This window comes from Ambystoma mexicanum, chromosome 9 (genome assembly GCF_040938575.1).
Source record: "Ambystoma mexicanum isolate Mex_15411 chromosome 9, UKY_AmexF1_1, whole genome shotgun sequence".
Taxonomy (NCBI): Eukaryota; Metazoa; Chordata; class Amphibia; order Caudata; family Ambystomatidae; genus Ambystoma; species Ambystoma mexicanum.
The window spans coordinates 291,079,085-291,096,810 of record NC_090931.1 but is presented as its reverse complement, the minus strand read 5'-3'; the positions used below and the strand labels follow the sequence as shown (position 1 = coordinate 291,096,810).

The 17,726-nt window shown below is 44.6% G+C and overlaps 1 protein-coding gene across 1 annotated transcript in view; it reads right to left on the bottom strand.

Annotated features, from left to right (window-relative positions):
• Positions 1 to 17,726, bottom strand: part of DDX52 (DExD-box helicase 52) — a 376,512-nt gene that overhangs the window by 219,801 nt on the left and 138,985 nt on the right. The window contains exons 6-8 of the mRNA XM_069614668.1: positions 1,558 to 1,669; positions 1,127 to 1,199; positions 761 to 964 (exon numbers count right to left, since the gene is read on the bottom strand). Coding sequence (XP_069470769.1) covers positions 761 to 964; positions 1,127 to 1,199; positions 1,558 to 1,669 — 389 coding nt within the window. The remainder of the gene's footprint in view (positions 1 to 760; positions 965 to 1,126; positions 1,200 to 1,557; positions 1,670 to 17,726) is intronic.

Genomic DNA, 17,726 nt, shown 5'->3' with positions numbered 1-17,726 from the left:
CTAGGAGTTGCCCGGGACTACGCATTAAAGTAGAAACACTTTGGAGGGGACATTACTCCATGTACAAGGGATCAAATTGTGGAATTCTACTCAACTGAATACCCACAAAATGATGACCACGGTAAAAGACCTACATGTGCCACAATATGTGAACTGCATTCCACGCACCTGTTGGACCACCCCGCCAAAATGGGACAAGTAGTTTAACCGACTGATTGTAACTTTGTTCTCAGCTTCCATATAAAGTTAGCTGCATACACGAGTGCTATAAAACAAAGTCAAACCAGTGGGGTTTGTCCCAAACCATGGGGGGCTTGGGACACTCAGTTGGTGATAACATAAAAAGCCAGCAAAAATAATAAAAAGAAAATCCTGTTAGCGATTCTGTGCAAAGGCGCATGAATATTCAAACGTAATGCAGTTAGGATCGAGAATCTTGCATTGAATTAAAACGGAAGAAATAAGCCCACTATTTTCTAATAAACAACAATGGAGAATTATGGCATGTGTAACTTTTGCCTGGCTCAAATTATTCACAGAAAAAGAAAGAAATAGAATCCAAGCAATCTCTGGTTTAAAGGCTTGCTCTTTTTAACGTTACAGTCCAATTTCCCAGAATTCTCAATCCATCTACCTGCTAATGTTAAGCTCACATCTGATTAAAACTGATTCACCGTTGCATCCAATTAACTAAAACACTAACAAAAACCACTATCAACTCAGTGCCCAAGAGCCTGCCAATATAGTGTTCAGGACTCACCTTGCTCCAATAGACACGGAGATCACATTGTCCAGATGCAGCTTGCACCAATGTTCAACGTCATGAGCGAATGTTGCACTGAACATTGCCCTTTTCACATTGTGTGATGTACACGCTAGGAAAATGGAGGCCAGTTGGTCCCTGAAACCACTTTTTCCTTCTTCGAACAACTTGTCCGATTCATCAACAACCAACCATTCAACCCTGAAATAGGTTAATAATGAATTACTCATTAGCAATTGAGTAGGGAGGTGCAACGCTTTCAATAACGAAACACACATTTTGCAAATCCCAACAGACACATCTAAGGAAAACATTCCAAAGGCAGACTTGCTCAAAGGCACATGCCTAACATATAGATCTTACCTGGCAAGGTCTATTCCAGGTGGATCTTGCTTCAGTAGATAGACCAGCCTGTTTGGGGTTGTGACCAAGATATCTGCAAAAACAAAACGAACACAAATTAAAACAGTTAACTCGGCTTCACCCTTGAAATAGTCATCACTCTTGCCTTTATCATCACATAGTATATAATGTATAGCATCTATTCAATGTATACAATTGTAACACGAGAACAAAGTATTATATACACAAAAGCATTATATACATGTTTCCATGAACCACAATTTTACTTGGTGAAATATCACAATAAAGCCTGTATTACCAAAAATAATCTCATTAATCAAGGACATATTTACAAATGCCTTGTTTTTGTTACATAATGACTTTGCAAACTAAGATACAAAAGTGAGGTTATTAAAAAAGCATAGCTTGGAAATGCTTATTGATTTTCTTACCAAATTTCTTTGAGGATTTTAGTCCAAACTTCTTAGTGGCTACGGCTGCCTTGTGGATCATGTGAATTCTGAATCCAATGCCTTCGGAAAGCTTGATCAGCTCACGTTGAGTCTGAAACGTGCAAACAATGCAAGTTCATTCATTCTTGGGCAACTCAGTTAAAAAAAGGTATGAAGCATTTAAAATACTATACACCACCACTTCAAGAGATACACGCCCTCCATATGACAAACCTTGTCTAAACACAAGTGCACTCTGGCAGCTAGGGAAGAGTATGGGTGTTATATATGGCATTACTTATTTTCGGCGGATGGATAGCTGAAGTGGAACATGCTCGCCTCAGGAACAGATGATTCTGTAGGACAAAACTTTGAAAGCATTCAGCCTGTCTATTTGAGGTGTTGTATAAATTACCAAATCTTTATTTTATTTATTTTTATGAATGCTGCAACTCCAGTGTTAGAGCAGTAGTTGCTTCTTGCAGGAGAGTATGAAAAATCCAGTTCTGCAAGAGTCTCTGGTTGAGGTTTCGGGGTTCTGTTTTTCTACAAAATATTTTCATCCTCAAGAGGCGTAGGCTGGTGGCTGCCAATTTAGTTTTGGATTCACCAGGAGCGCTAAGCAATTTACCACATTAGTAGACTAATGCACCTTTATGGTAGCTCTTAGGGTACAAATGTTTTATTTGAGGCCAACTCTGCCATTTTATTAGGGGCTTTCTTTGTTCGTGGAAACCATGTGGTATGACTAAAATTGCAGCTGTGCATTCATTGACATATTGCTAGCAACAGATCAGCCTAGGACACAAGACTCAGTATGGCTAAACCTAGTCCTAAAAATTCAGCAGCGGTAGGCTCTCTTCCAGGCAGGTAAGTAAAACAACTTCTTCTGAAAATGTAAACAGAGCTCTGTGTAGGAACAGGGTCTCCCATAATTATACCCACAGACAGGGGATGCCCGAAGCCAGCCCACCAATCACATTAGGGGGCTACAAAGGGTTAGATAGCCACCAAACCTGGTTGGCCGCTAAATCCACCATTTAACCCAGACCACCTCTGCAGGATGTGATAGGTCTGCCCAGGGCCAGAAACTCCCCTACAGCATTTCAAACCACTATATAGGATGCAAAGCTATGCTCACAAATAGCACATATCTGCACAATGGCCATTTTAGGCTCGACTTGTGGTCCACCTGAAAAAGGAAAATCGTAAAACAAAAATGGCAGACAGTAGGACTTACATTGGGTACCCCAATGGCCTATCAAAAATGTCCATGGTGTGAACATCTGGTGAAGGCAAAACTAAATAACAGTTGCCACCAGCCTGTACATAAAGCTCATGTAGGGTAGGGTGATACAATTGCTCTAGTGCACAAATCGGTTGCTTAAGATCACACCACTTTTCCCCTCTAATACTGGCAGGCGTTCCCCGACTCTGGGGGAACTGGGGAAAACAAGTACACCCACCAGAAATTATTTAGAACAGTCTACTAATTTGAGACAATTGCTATCAAGGAAAACCATGGTATACCTTGCAGAGGTTATACCTATGCAACCCTAATATTGGACAAATCATATGCAACACATATTGGTGAATAAATCAAATTCACAGTTAATGTACAGTGGCACATTTCTTTTATAAATATATTGTCTCATGTAGAAAACAAACACAATCCCAACACAAAAATTCACAGACTTACACAAAGAAATACATCAATATTTTTCAAATGAGACAATGAAAGGAGCCGCAAAAAAGGGGGGATGGGATCATACAATAATGATCAAAACAACCAAAGTATATAATAATCATGCACATGAAATGTAGGACAGCCCCTAGGTGTTCCCTGAAATAAATAGAGACCAACTACTCATATTCTGCAGGGAACCCTTCAGAATAGGAGGAGTTGGTCTCCATTATTTATTACAGGGAACACACCTAGGGGGCTTGTTAGGGCAGTTTTTCTAAAGTCCACTTATTGTAGTGCTTTATTAAAACTATCCCCTTGGTATACAGAACCTAAACCTCTAGTTTAAGTCTGTACTACTCAAGATGATGGTAGTATGGCAGAGCAGCCAGGCTTATTTAAGGAGGGAGACGCGCGTTGTAGGTAAGTAGGAAGAACTTCAAACATACCTCGGCCCAAAGAAACACTTATACACGTGTAGTTATATCAAAATAGTGTTATATACACAAGGCAAAGAAAAATCTTCAGATCGGTTAAGTACTATTCCAAAGCTAATAAACACAATAGAAAATCAATTGTAATAAGTTGGGTAGTAAATCACAGTGTAAACCGCCTAAGATTGATTAAGGCAATTTAAGTTAAGTAAAATCAATGTAATAGCAACTCAAAATATTCTGTTGTAGGAATAAAATGATTAAAACCACCAACAAAAGTAGGTCAGTACTTTTCAAGACATTCCTCTTCAGAGGCAGTTCATCCCTATCTAGGTAGGAGTTTTTCAAAGTCAAATTAGAGGGAAAGAAGGTAAGGCACTGCTATAGAAAAGGCAAAGGATTCTTCAGTATACATATCAAGCTTTTGTTGGTCAAAAAGTTCAGGGGACCTCGGGAAAGGTTCCATGTATGCACACAAGCGTTCAGTCTGGGCGACCGTGTATGGGCGAACATATCAGGATCAGCACTCCAGCAACAAAGGAGTGACACAAAGACTCTAGGTAAATATAACCAAGAGTCCCACAGTTCCTTAGGAGGGATGAAGTTGCAGCTGGACGCCTTCACGATGCAGCTGCGGTGGTCCCGGTCTCCTGTTCCTTGGTCGTGGTGACGAAACGGAGGGACTCTGGAAGGTGTTTCGCAGAAGAAGTTTGAGAGGGGACTCCCAGCAAAGGATTCTTCACTCTCTAACGCAGGTCTGTAGTTTTGGCACCTTTTCACAGACTCCAATGAAGGAAAATTCTCGTCTGAACGATTGGCTTGCTTGCTAGGTCCTGCACTCTGGTAACAGGACTTTGAGGAGGGCGATCTTGCCTCTGGAAGTCCGGAAGGAGTCCAAAGCTTCGGGAGAGTTTGTGTGTAGCAAGATGCTGCACTGCACTCAGGCCGGAGGTCCCAGAATATTGGTAGTTTGTAGCCCAGGAAGGTCACAGCTCGCTGTGGGGTGGTTTGAATTGAAGGTCGTCGTAGGACCGATTACGCCCGCCAGTCCAAGAGAGGAAGTCATCTTCTTCAGAGCTTCTCTTTCTATTTGAAAACGGGGTCAGGACAGCAGAGGTGCTTCTACATTTGCTGGAAGGTGCTGCAGGCATCTCCGTTAACCGTCCTCTTCGGTTCTTCTGTTGCAGTGGTCGACTTGTCTTTTCGCCTCCAGATCATTGCCTTTTATCCAGGAACCCAGCCAATAAATAGTCATGCATCATTCAAACTGTCATTTCAGGACAGCCAGCCTCCCAGTTGGAATGGTTCAAAGCAGGCATGCCAGAAGACCAAGAACAGCAGTTTGTGACTCCTACCCTGCTTCCTGTCCTCGCAAACACACTGGAGCCTCTGTGGGCTTCATAAAGAATTTCTGCCGAAGTCAAAAGCCAAACCAGGACCTCCCCCATCCAGGATCGCATAAGGACCAAGAAAGGGCAAGCACACAAGAAATGTTGTAAAAGGACAATTTTGGGTCATCTGTGACCCTTCTGGGCATTACCGTGGCTGCGAACAAAGCCAGGGTAGGAAAAAATACACAAAAGCCGGTAGAACACATCCACTGCCACAAGCCATTCAGGTATGCTGGTCACTGGAATAGAAATGTTACAAGAGCAGTGAGAAAGGAGATACTATGTAACCCCCTCAGCACTCCACATAAGGTGGTGTGTGCTGACCTCACAAAAGAAAAGCTAAGAAGGATAAAAAGAACTCACCCCCCCCCCCCCCATCTTTTGGAACAGTAGTTCTCACAAGAAAAATTAAAATATAAAAAAGAAAGCCCAAAGGGGCTCCCAGCAACATTGCACAAAAGGTGCTGCAAAAGTGCTGAGGGTTTCACAGGTAGAGTGGATTTGGCATAATAATGAAAAATCTCCCCAACACTCTTCCCCTCCCCCCCCCTTCCCCCAGACGAAGGGACAGGAGGACCTAATGTACTCCTGGAAGGATCTCTGGTTCCAGTCAGTCATAGCTTCTGGAGAGACCGTCAGCATTCTTATGGAGTACCTGACCGATGCTCTATGGTGAAGTCAAAGACCTGGATGCTAATGAACGAACAGCAATTTTGGATTCTCCCCCTTCATCTGCATTAACCATCTTAGAGGTTGGTGGTTGGTTTGAACTCAGAAATTAGATCCAAAGAAGTATAGTCTAAACTTGTTTAATGTCCACACAATGGCAAAGCACTCACGCTCAATTGCTGCCCACCTTGTTTCTTAATTTCCAACTGATAAAGCAAATGGGGTGCTGCCTGCCTTTGCAATCCATTTGGCTCAAGACTGCCCCAATTCCTGTACTGGATGCAGTCTGCAGATCTCAGCACTGGAGCTTTACAAAGGGCATGTTTCAGCCCCTGAAATGCTTTCTCAGTCTTCAGTCCACTTCACCGTCTTGGGGTATTTTGGAGAAGATCTGGTATTTAGGAGGAGATTCTAGGCTTCCATAGACCTCTACACAATTCCTGTAGTATCCTGTGAGGCCTAAGAAGGCACTCACACTTGTCACCGGGGTTGGCCCAGTCTTGTACATCATGTACTCTGCTGGGTAAGGGCATTATATCACCCCCTACTAACTCATGCCTAAGGCAGACCACTTCACTCGGACCAACGTGACACTTACTTTGCGTTATGGTCAGATTGGCCTGTTGGATAGCCAGCAACATTTGTTCAAGATGGGAAAGATGTTCTTCCCAAGTGTGACTGAACACTATGTCATCCAAGTATGCCACGCAGAGGTCCTCTAGCCCATTCAGGGCATGATTCACTTCTGTGAAAATTGACAGGTTCATTTTCCAGTCCAAAAGGCATGAATTTATATTGATACGGGCTTTCTGGGGTAGAAAAATCAGTTTTTTCATGGCTATTTGCCAAAAGCCTAACGTCAAGTCGAATGAAGTGAGGAACTTGTCAGAACCCAGTTTGTCCACCAGTTTATCTGCCCTTGGGAATGGATGGGCATCGGTCTTGGTGACTGAGCTCAAAGCCCTATAGTCGATGCAGAACTTTAATTCTTTGGTCCCAACTTTTGGCACGAGTACAACAGGATTAGCCCTCACACTGGTGGAGTGTTCAATGACTCCAAAGGCAAGCATCTTTTTGACCTTCTCCATGCAATTCCGCACATGGTCCGGCATCCTGTGGCCCCTGCGTTTTACAAGGACACTGTCACCAGTGCCAAGATCATGCTGGCCCCAAGTGGTCAGTCCGGGTGTCAGTGAGAACAGCGGGGCAACCGACTTGACTTAGCACTCCTGCGATTACTGCAGTGTCAGGTTAGAAATAGTTTAACTTCTACAGACCCATCTGAAGGTTGTCCTTTTAGACGATCACACGCTCCTCTTCTTCTTGATCAGAAGCTAGAAGCAAATCTCTTATCTCTGGTCTGGGGACATAAGCCTTCAGGCAGTTGGTGTGAAAGACCATATGGGCCTCCTTGGGGTTACCCAAGTCAACCAGATAATTGACCTCTCCAGGTTTTCCTACAACTGAGCAGTGTCCTGTCCATTTGTCCTGTAAAACTCTTACTTGGATCATAACTAGAACTAGCTGCTCTGGAGTAAGCTCCACCATTCTAGCTTTCAGGTCATGCCAATGCTTGATCAGGGATTGACCAGCCTTCAAATGTTCAGATGCTTCAGCCATCATCTGTGCCATGCTATGTCTGAGGCCTACCACATAGTAATTCGTGCTAGATTTGAGGATGGAGCATTCGCCGGACCTTCCTTAATCAGGGCCAAGGGGCCTCTAACTGGATGACCATAGAAGAGTTCAAAAGACCTAAAGCCCAGTCCAGTCAGTCCTGTAAGCAAAAAGATGGCATAAAAGTAGAAAGCCCCACTTTCTTCCAAGGGGTTACTCTACAGCATCCATCATGCTCTTCTTGGTTCTTTTCAACCTCTCCAACAATCCATTGGTCTGGGAATGGTAGGATGTTGAGAACTTCTAGGAGACCCCACAGTGTTCCACATGGGTTGCATGAAGTGACAAAGTTTGACCCCCACCTGTCAAGTACTACCTCCTTGGGAAAACCAAGTAGGGCATTGGGAACTGCCCGAGCATTGACGGTTCTCATAGGTATGGCCTCAGGGCATCTTAGTGGCATGTTCCACTACGGCCAGTATAAACTGGTTGCCTGAGGAGGGTGGAGGGTCTAGGGGACCAACAGTGTCAATCCCCACCCTCTCAAAAGGGACTCTGATAACTGTGAGGGGCGCCAAGAGTGCCACATTCATGGTTCCACTTTAACCAGATAATGGCAGCTTCTGCAATGCATATCTACTTATGCTCCCATCTTGGGCCAGTAGAAATATAACCAGTCTCTTTCTTTGGTCCTCTTTGTAGTTAAGTGACCAGCCTGAGGGGCCTCATGGGCTAATTGCAGAAACTGATCTTACTTCTTGGGGTAACACCAGTCTCCTGTGGTCCCCTGGAGTAGACTCTACAGGCTTACTGTAGAGGAGTCGTTCCTCCCAGTAGAGTCTATGCTTCCCTGGCTCTTACCCTTCAATCTTGGAAGATGCCTGTTGGTGCAGGCCTTCAAGAGAGGGATACTCTTTGTCCCCTGCTAAAGTTTGCCCTAGAAGGTCCACCTTCTGCAAGTAAAGTCTGCAGCTCATGATGGTGTCTAGGATCCAGTCCTCTAGTCAGGGGAGAATCTCCTCCACCTACGTTTCACTAGGAATTTCAGGGACTTCTGTTTCTACCAACTCAGCCTCAGCTGGAGGTGGGAGTCACTGGGGTGACATGGAGCTTTTCTTTCAAAGGAGTGCCCGTCTTTGTGGAAGGTTTGGGCTTGAGGCCCTTCTTTCCTTTGGAGACACTGAATTTCTCCTTTGTCTCAGCCTTCTTGGTGGCAGGTGTGGGTGGAAGTCTTTTCTTCACTGAGAGACACTGGATTTCTCTTTGGTCTCAGTGGGGAGGTTTCTGAAGTGCTACCCACCCAGGCCTTTCTGGTCAGTCCCTTTTCTTCTCGTTATGGGGGCTTGAGTGTACTAGAGACTACACCCTTCAGACTATTTCCAAGAGTACCCTACCAGGCACTTCAGAATGAACACTGACAACAATCTTGACAGTCACTTGAGGATGCCTGGCATTATGGGACATATTTGGAGAGGGCCTCCTGCAAGCTTGGTGGGTCATCTGGATGCCTTTGCTGCATCCTCGGGTTTGAAAAAACATTAATCCACCACAGTAATGCTGGCCCCATTGTGTCTGATGGCAAGGGTATCCTGACAATTAACAAGTACACAATATTGTTTGGTGTCATCTGGGATGGTGTTATAATCATCTAATTCTGTTCCCACAGACCCAGGGACACTAAAGAAACTCTAGCTTGAACACCAATGGGTTCCTCAGCTGGAGTGTGATATGATATATATGATATGGCATTTGTAAGATTCCTATACACAAGTGTTTCAAGGCGCGACAAGGCAACGAATGAGGACCAGAGGGAGGACAGACAACGATGTTACTAGGCCAAGTGATATTGAAATCACGCAAGTGCCGGGAGGGGAAGTGCCAGTGGAAAGGGGGGCAGTGCTGTACATGGGAACAATAACAAGAAGTGCATCCAGCAGGTGCAAGGGAAGTGCTGTTAGGGGGACTGTAGGATTACAGATAGACCCAAGCGCAGGTGTGCAACTGGGCGGGCACGGACCTGGGCTCGAATCAGAGGGTAGCCAGGTGACCAGTACAGTGTCAGACAGGAAATCAGCAGGGAAGAGGAAGAGAGAAGCCAGAAGCAAAGAGCAAGGTCTTGAGGTGCTTCCGGAACTTCTGGCTGGCACCTGTCAAAGGAGCTTCTCCCTCATGGATGAAGGCTTAGGAGACAGATGGGATCCATGAAGGTTTACCCTTACATCCATCATCCCCCTTTCACATGATCACCAGACCTGCAAACCACACATTTGCCAAAGGTGGTACTACCTCCACCACCAAGTTCTCCCCCCCCCCAGAATCCTTGTGATGGGCGAGATGCGGTATTTCCACCCCCTTCTTGTAACAACTTTTCCCCATCCTACCACGTAGGATACTCAGACACTCTACCCCCCTCCACACTACTAACATTTTTGCACACCAAGAAAGACAATGGACTAACAGCAGAGCCGTTTACCGGACATGTCCCAACACAGGGGTCAGGCAAAGTCAGGCAATTGACCAAAATCACACACCCGACGGCCCCTTCCCTTCCCCACTGGGATAAAAGGTGGAGCATGAAAGCACACAATGAGCAGGGCAGACCGCATGACGAGACAGCTATACAAACATGGCAGTTCAAGAGGAGGGGAAAGGAGGTGAGAATCGAGAGGGTGACCAGGAGAGAAGCGACCATTCCCTTTCCTACCCACGAAGGCACTGCACAAGGAATCGTAAGACCACAAATAATAGCCAGTGTGTTTTGCAGCAGATGTCAATGGTACACGGAGCATGCCTACGCTGATAAGAGAAAGAGAAAGAGAGAAAAAGAGAGAGAAAGAGAGAGAAAGAGAGAGAAAGAGAGAGAAAGAGAGAGAAAGAGAGAGAAAGAGAGAGAAAGAGAGAGAAAGAGAGAGAAAGAGAGAGAGAGAGAGAAAGAGAGAGAAAGAGAGAGAAAGAGAAAGAGAGAGAAAGAGAGAGAAAGAGAGAGAAAGAGAGAGAGAGAAAGAGAGAGAAAGAGAGAGAGAAAGAGAGAGAAAGAAAGAGAAAGAAAGAGAGAAAGAGAGAGAGAGAAAGAGAGAGAGAGAAAGAGAGAGATGCCTGCTAATGTGGTACTGTCCTGGATTGCAGATACAAGAAAGCCAAGCGGTTCATCACAGCTGGTGAGTCGAAGGGAGAGCCGGTAAGAAACCGAACTGTGTTGAACGAAAATCGCAAAGTGGCAAATTATGGTAAGTTCAAAGAACTGTTAAAATTAAGGGGAAAACCAGCTGCAGAGGGGTCCGGCACCACGTGGGTGCTCACTCGAGAGAGACTAGTTGATCCCGCATTTGTTGAAACTACCGAACCAGAAGGCCCTGAAAGAGCCGCAAGGAAAAGGTCAAAGTGGCCAGACAGGGGTCCAGCAAAATCCTCTATACAATCGAAAGCCTGGACCGACAAACCATTGGAAAGCTAACGGAGATGAATGTGAAAAGAGAAGAAACTGTGAAAGGCAAGAGTGAACCTGTCGGAGAGATGTCCACAGTGCGTTGTTTAGAAAGACATTAAGAGTTCTGAATATAACAGGTGAAAGTGTTATGTGAAAAGCTGTAGTGAACCCCAAAGAGGGAAGCAAACATTTGAGAAGGGTTTGAGCCCGGAAGAGGGCGATCGAAGGGTGAAAAGCCATCACCCACCAACAAAAGCTGTAGTGAACCAGACAGTGGGAGGCAAACCATTGAGAAGGGTCTGAGCCCGGAAGGAGGAGGATTCAAGGGGTGAAAAACTCATTTTCAGGCTTCCTTCAGCCACCTCCTCTCCTTCCCTCATCACCGATTGCCTAATCGACATTCAAAATTGGTGTGTCGCCAATGAGCTTCGTCTAAAAGCTAACAAGACCAAGATCCTCCCTCATTGGTACACCTTCACCATCCTTTCCCCTCACTCTCTGGCCGGCCTCCCTCGGCCCTCCTCGTCCTAGTCGTCCTCCTCCCCCCACCTGCGAGGCTAAGAACCTCTGGTCATCCCTGACTCTACACCGTCCTTCTCGCATATCTCTGCCGTCTGTAAAAAATCTAATTTCTTATTGGACCTCCTCAGAGGTACCCTTCCTTTCCTCTCCTTCCCTCAGAAGCTTGCTGTCTCCCAATCTCTGGTTCTCTCCTGCCCTTTATAACTAATCCGGAACAGGACTGCAAGACGCCCTTGGCCTCAAGCCCTGGGATCTTATCTCTCCAACTCTGAAATCCCTCCATTGGCTCCCAGTGGATGCAAGGATTAAATTCAAAACACTCTGCATTGTCCACAAGGCTTTCTGGGGCGTGGGTCCAGAATACCTTCAACTATCCCTCCATAAATGCCTCCCCCTTCGAGTCCTTCACTCCTCTACTTCTAACTCCCTCAGAGTCAGTCGTTTTTCAAAGAAACGTGCCGGGGGTAGATCCCAGTCTTCGGCTGGGGCCTCCCTTTGGAACAGCCTCCCTGCCACCTTGAAACTTGAGGAGAACCATCTCCGGTTCCAGAAGCTCCTCAAGCCCTTCCTCTTCGGCTCTGCCTTTTTCCCTCATCTCCCCTGTTGATCTGTTCTCTCTCTCAGCACCGTGCACCTGACCACCCTCTGTCCTTCAGGCCCAGGTACCTGCTCACCCTGCCACCCTGCCACCCTCCTGCACTGCCTACGGGCCACCACTTGCACCGGGGTCTGCATCTGTACCATACTGTCCCCCACCCACTTTTCTTATGCACTTATCAGATATACCCAATTTGAATAACCTAGCACTTGCCACTTGCTGGCTGCACTACCACTGTATCGCTTTTTATTTATTTTATTTACTAAAATTCTGTTTTCCTCTGTTCTGCTCTTTCCACATTTCCCCCTTCCATACACTTTCCCCTTTTCCCTTTCCGTCTTTGTTCTCCCCAGTTCCCCTCCCTTTGCCTGGTCGCACTCTGAAACACTTGTGTATGAGCGCGATATAAATAAAATATAATTTCATTACCCAACGACATGTGAATGCAAAGTTGAGATTGTTTGGAACAAGCCATAGTTAATGCAACCAAAGGGAGGCTGACAATCGAGAGGGGTCTGAGCCCGGAAGAGGGGGACTCTTGGGTGAAGAAACATCAATCAGAAAGGACCATTTTTGTATTATTTTGAATCCATCAGGCCTTCGGAAGCAAGAAACTTAACCACCGAAGGTCCAGACATTGCTAGGAACTTGTGGGGATCCGAGCCTGAAGAGGGGGCTGCAGGGGTGAAAAGCCATCACCCACCGTACATAAAGAAAGGAACATTTTGTTTGTTATTTTGAATAATTCAGGTCCTCGGAGGCAAGAGACTTTTTATAGATAAGAGACATAACCACTGAAGGTCCTGGTAGCTGAGAATGGAACTGTTGTCTTGTGCTGGGAAAGCTCGAGAGTGTGCAGTCCCGCCTTATCCAGTGCTCAAAACATGGGGAAGGGACACCGCCAACTACCACATCCTGACTTATCATTTGTGAACACTTCTTTCTTTCTTGTTAACACCATCCCACACTCTTTTTGTATTTAGTTATAAGGATTGTCAATCTTTTTTTTTTTTAGTATAAGCCCTTTCATTTGACAAGATACCACTAGGACTGTCTTATTATTTGATGGTCGTAGCTTGCTCCCATCTTAGATTTCGGTTTAGATATGTTTTTCCAACCCGCATATACAGTTTAACACCCTTGAACCGTGATCACTTGTGTATGTTTTTACTGTTGCCACCATGATTTCCTTACAGTAGCCCTGTTGCCTACAAGCAAATCAGCAGCTAGTGCCAACATCTTGGGGTCAAGCTCTTTGGTCAGCCAGGTGCTGTCTCGGGCAACAACAATGCCTTCTAGCATGGCAAGATTCTTCATGGCATCAAAAGTACTCACTTGATGGCCTTTAATCCTCCAATATATGTTTTTCAGGCTCTTACACACAGAGGTTACCCACAACACACAAACCTTCTTATGGTCTCAATCTTTTCAGGTATTGGGCAGCGGTCTTCCCAAACCTGGCTACGCAAGCTAACTTACCCATTTAGTAATCTTCTCTTTCAGCAGCATTCAATTCCATCACAGCTATTCTGGGGAAGCCTAGAGATGACCCAGTGTACTAGCTCACTATTAGCCTTGCACCTTACATATAAATTCAAAAGTTTCCAATACTCACCAAATCATTGGGCAAATGTGGCTTTCTGGCTGTGGAGGCATTAAACAGAGGAAACCCTGAAAGGGAAGAGGAGTCAAAAGACAGATTTCTTTTCCTACTCCTGCTGCATCTCCTTTTCTCCGAGTCGAAGATCCATTTGCAGTTTTTTCTCTAATTTCCGATTACATTTCCAGTTTCCTGAAAACTAGTTGGAGTTTCTTCTTTTCAGGTTCTAGAAGGACTTTTCAGAGTCCTTTAGGCTTTAGCAGTTCATCCGTGTCTAGTTATGTGTTTTTCAATGTCAGATTGGAGGGAAAGCAGGTTAGGCACAGCTGTAGAAAAGGCAAAGTCCCCAAGGATTCCTCAGTATGAGAAAGTATCAAGCTTTTGTTGGTCAAAAAGATTTCAGGGACCTCAGGAAAGGCCCCCTGTATGTGCACAAGTGTTAGGCCTGGGCGGCTGTGTATGGGCAAATACACAAACAACGGAATTAGCACTTCAGCAACAAAGGAGTGACACAAAGACGAAGTATTACCCCGAAGTCCCACAGTACCTTAGGAGGGATGAAGAAGCTGCAGCTGGGTGCCTTCACGATGCAGCAGCTGTGGACCCGGTCCAGAGAGGGGGCTTGCATCAAAGGAGTCTTCATGCTCCAACACAGTCCTGTGGTTTTTAGCGCCTTTTCACAGACTCCAATAAAGAACAGTTCTTGTCTGAAGGATACACCTCGCTAGCCTGTGCCTGCACTCTGATGAGGGAAATTTGATGAGGGGGGATCTTGCCTTTGGAGGTCCGGAAGGCGTCCACCAAAGTTTCAGGAGAGTTCGTTTGCAGCAAGACAATGCACTGCACTCAGGTTCGAGGTCTCATGGTACTGGTGGTTTGCAGTCCAGAAAGGTTGCAGATTGTCGTCGGATGGCTTGTATAGGTTGTCGTTTTAGGACTGATTATTTCTACCAGTTCAAGGGAGGAAGTCATCCGCTCAATTTGAAAGTGGGGTCAGGACAGCAGGAGTACTCAGCTTCTATGGTTGCTGGAAGGTGCTGCAGGCATCTCAGGTCGTTGTCTTCTTCGGTTCTTCTATTCCATTGGTCGACATGTCTTTTGCCTCCAGATCCTCTACTTTTATCCAGGAACGCAGCCAATCAACTGCAATGCAACTTGTTCCAGGCAGGCATGCCAGAAGACTAAGAACAGTAGAGTGTCGGACTCCTCCCCTGCTCCCTCTCCTCGCAGATGCACAGAAGCCACGGCAGGCTTCACAAAGGATTCCCGCCAAAGACAAATATCAAACCAGGACCTCCCCCACCCAGGATGGCAGAAGGACTAAGAAAGGACGCAAACACAAGAAGTAGCGAAAAAGGAAAAGAGCCATCATTTTAGGTCAATGGTGTATTAACCGTGGCTGTGAACAGAGCCAGGGTAGGATAAACACACAAGTCGGTATAACACGTCCACTGCCACCAGCCATTCAGATATGCTGGTCAAGAACCGAAATGTTACAGGAACACTGAGAAAGGGGATACTATGTAATCACTCAGCACACCACATAAGGTGGTGTGTGCCGACCTCACTAAAGAAAAGGTAAGAAGGATAATAAAGTATCCCCTTTGCCTTGCGAATGGTAGTTCTCACAAGGAAAATAAAATACAAAAGGAAAGCCCAGAGGGCTCCCAGCAACACTGCACAAAAGGTGCTGTTTGCTGCAAAAGTAAGATGCCAGCTGTGTGCTATAAAAGTAAGTTACAGATGCCATAACATATGGAGGAAAGCAGGACTCCATAAAATAAAGTAAAATCATAATGAACAGGGTGTCCATGGTCAGAGCAAAAAGGAAGGATGAGGGAGAAAAAAGGTTCCCCTCATCCAGAAGAGCAGACAAAAAGATACACGAGTCCAGCAAAAAGTGTTGGGGGTCCCACAGGTAGTGGGGATTTGGCATAATTATGAAGAATCTCCCTAACAGGGCTGCCCTACTTTTCATTTGTATGATAATATAAATTGGTTGTTTTGATTATTATTGTACAACCGCCCACTCCTTTCCTTGCCGTGACTTTTATTGTTTGGCAAATATTCATGTGGTTCTTTCTGTATAAGTCTGAATTTTTGTGTTGGTATTTTTGTGGTGTTTTCATGAGAATACATTTATAAAATAAATTTGCCACTGTACATTAACTGTGCATTTGATGTATTTACCAATATATGTGTTGCATGTGGTTTGTTCAATATTAGGGCTGCGTAGGTATAACCTCTGCAAGGTATACCATGGTTTTCCCTGATAGCAATGGTTTTAAGTTAGTACAGAGCTCTAAATAATTCCTGGTGGGAACATCTGCTCTGTGTACTTAACAGCATCCCTTTACCTGGGATTCTTATGGGTGACCCAGATCCATATAATCTTCAAAGAAGGGCTGCAATGGCAGAAGGACTCAGACATTCCTCTGATCAACAACATAGGTTGGTTGTCCAAACAAAAAAGGAGGGGGAAAAAGCAAAAAGTTAAGGGAACCCTAAAGTGGACCTAGAGAGTTCCCAAAAAGGGAACTGTCTTTGCAGCATTCCACTTGACGTGTTCAGTGATGGTTTCATCACATTCAGACAATGATGCCACAATTGGAATTAGTTGCAACTTCTCTCCAAGATTGAACAAGGAGTATGCCAAGTATACGTCTCAGCTACGTACTTTTTAATTTGTTGACCATCTATGAAGATCCTTTGTGATTTTGGCACAGAAGTGTGTTACGTTGGCAATTGCTGTACTGTGGTGCTAGCATACACCAATGATACTAGGTTGCTGGTCTGGGTGCCTTAATCTCTTCAAAAACTAATTTTGGCTTATACTAACTTCATGAAGTCTTTAGATTTGAAAAGGAATGCTGCTTTACAGATTTTTACCAATGTGTAATAAAAGACATTGTACTGTTCAGTTTGAAATTCATCAAGATGTACAAGAGGTGTCTTTAGAACTACCTGGATGTCAGATGAGTTTGTCAGACCTAAAGCATATAGATATTAGATAAAACCCACAAATGTATAAACCACTCTGTAGTTATCACATTAAACATTGAAATACTTTAGATGCAAAATAATCAGTAGGACATACACAGAAGCATTTCACTGCAACAAATGGATAGGTTGATTCGAAGATTATGCACCCCATAGAAAAGAAAATTGGATGCACTATACACAAGTATATCTTTCTGCCACACCACTGCTGAAGGAGTTCAGTTGCCACTACCATACTGGGTGTTCGGGAGATTGCTGCACAACCCTATGGTTTGTAACCATCTAAGCTAATAGTAGAACAATGAGTCACCCAAAAGGAAAAACAACTCTTTTGGTAAGCAGAGCAGTCCGGCTGAACGCCAGGTGGCAGTGTTAAGTGCAACTAAGGCTTAGTAAAAGCATTCAACTGAGGCAGTACAAGACTCCACTCTTAGTATAAGGCTGTACCACCAGATATCAGGGTAGTGCAGACAGAGCAGCCAGGCTCATCTTTAGGAGGGAGCGAGGTCTGTAGAAACAGTACACAGAAATTGTAATACAAATGGTCCAATGAAACACAAACAATATGTATTGTAAAAATAAATGATTTAAATACAAGTAGGCCCAGATAAATCTGGGGGTGAAATGGGTACGATCACATATCATATAAATACAACAGAAAAACACAACACTATGCTTGAAGTTACACAGACCAAAGCATATAACCTTATTTGGAACGCTCAACAGAAGTTCTAGGGAAGTCAAACCAATAGTTACGTTTTAGATTACTTTCAGAAATATAAGGGCAGTAGACCCTAGCAGTTGTACTATGATGAGCCGCAAGAAATCACTTGGTAAACACCAACTGAACAATGAACTTTTTGTGAATAGTGGAACACTTATTCTAGGTACAGTAAAAACCTATAACTCTGATTCAGGATAACAGTTATTCTAGGGGAGTTGGACCTTGGGGGTGTAATATTCAATTACAGTTGCTTTTCAGTTGACAGACCGAGGGAAGCAATAACCAACTTATTTTAGGATAATCCAGTTCTACTCAAGGTAAGTAAAACCTATCCACTTTTTAAAGGCGCCAGCAGCAACCTAAAGGCAGGTATAAACCTCAGACCAGGTTTGTGTCCATCTAAAACAGACCAGGTAAAGCAAAATCCAGTGTTACACTTTATGAATTACTCAAGTTATTCTAGGTAGGTAAAACCTAAAGCAGACTTATTCTGTGCAGGCTAA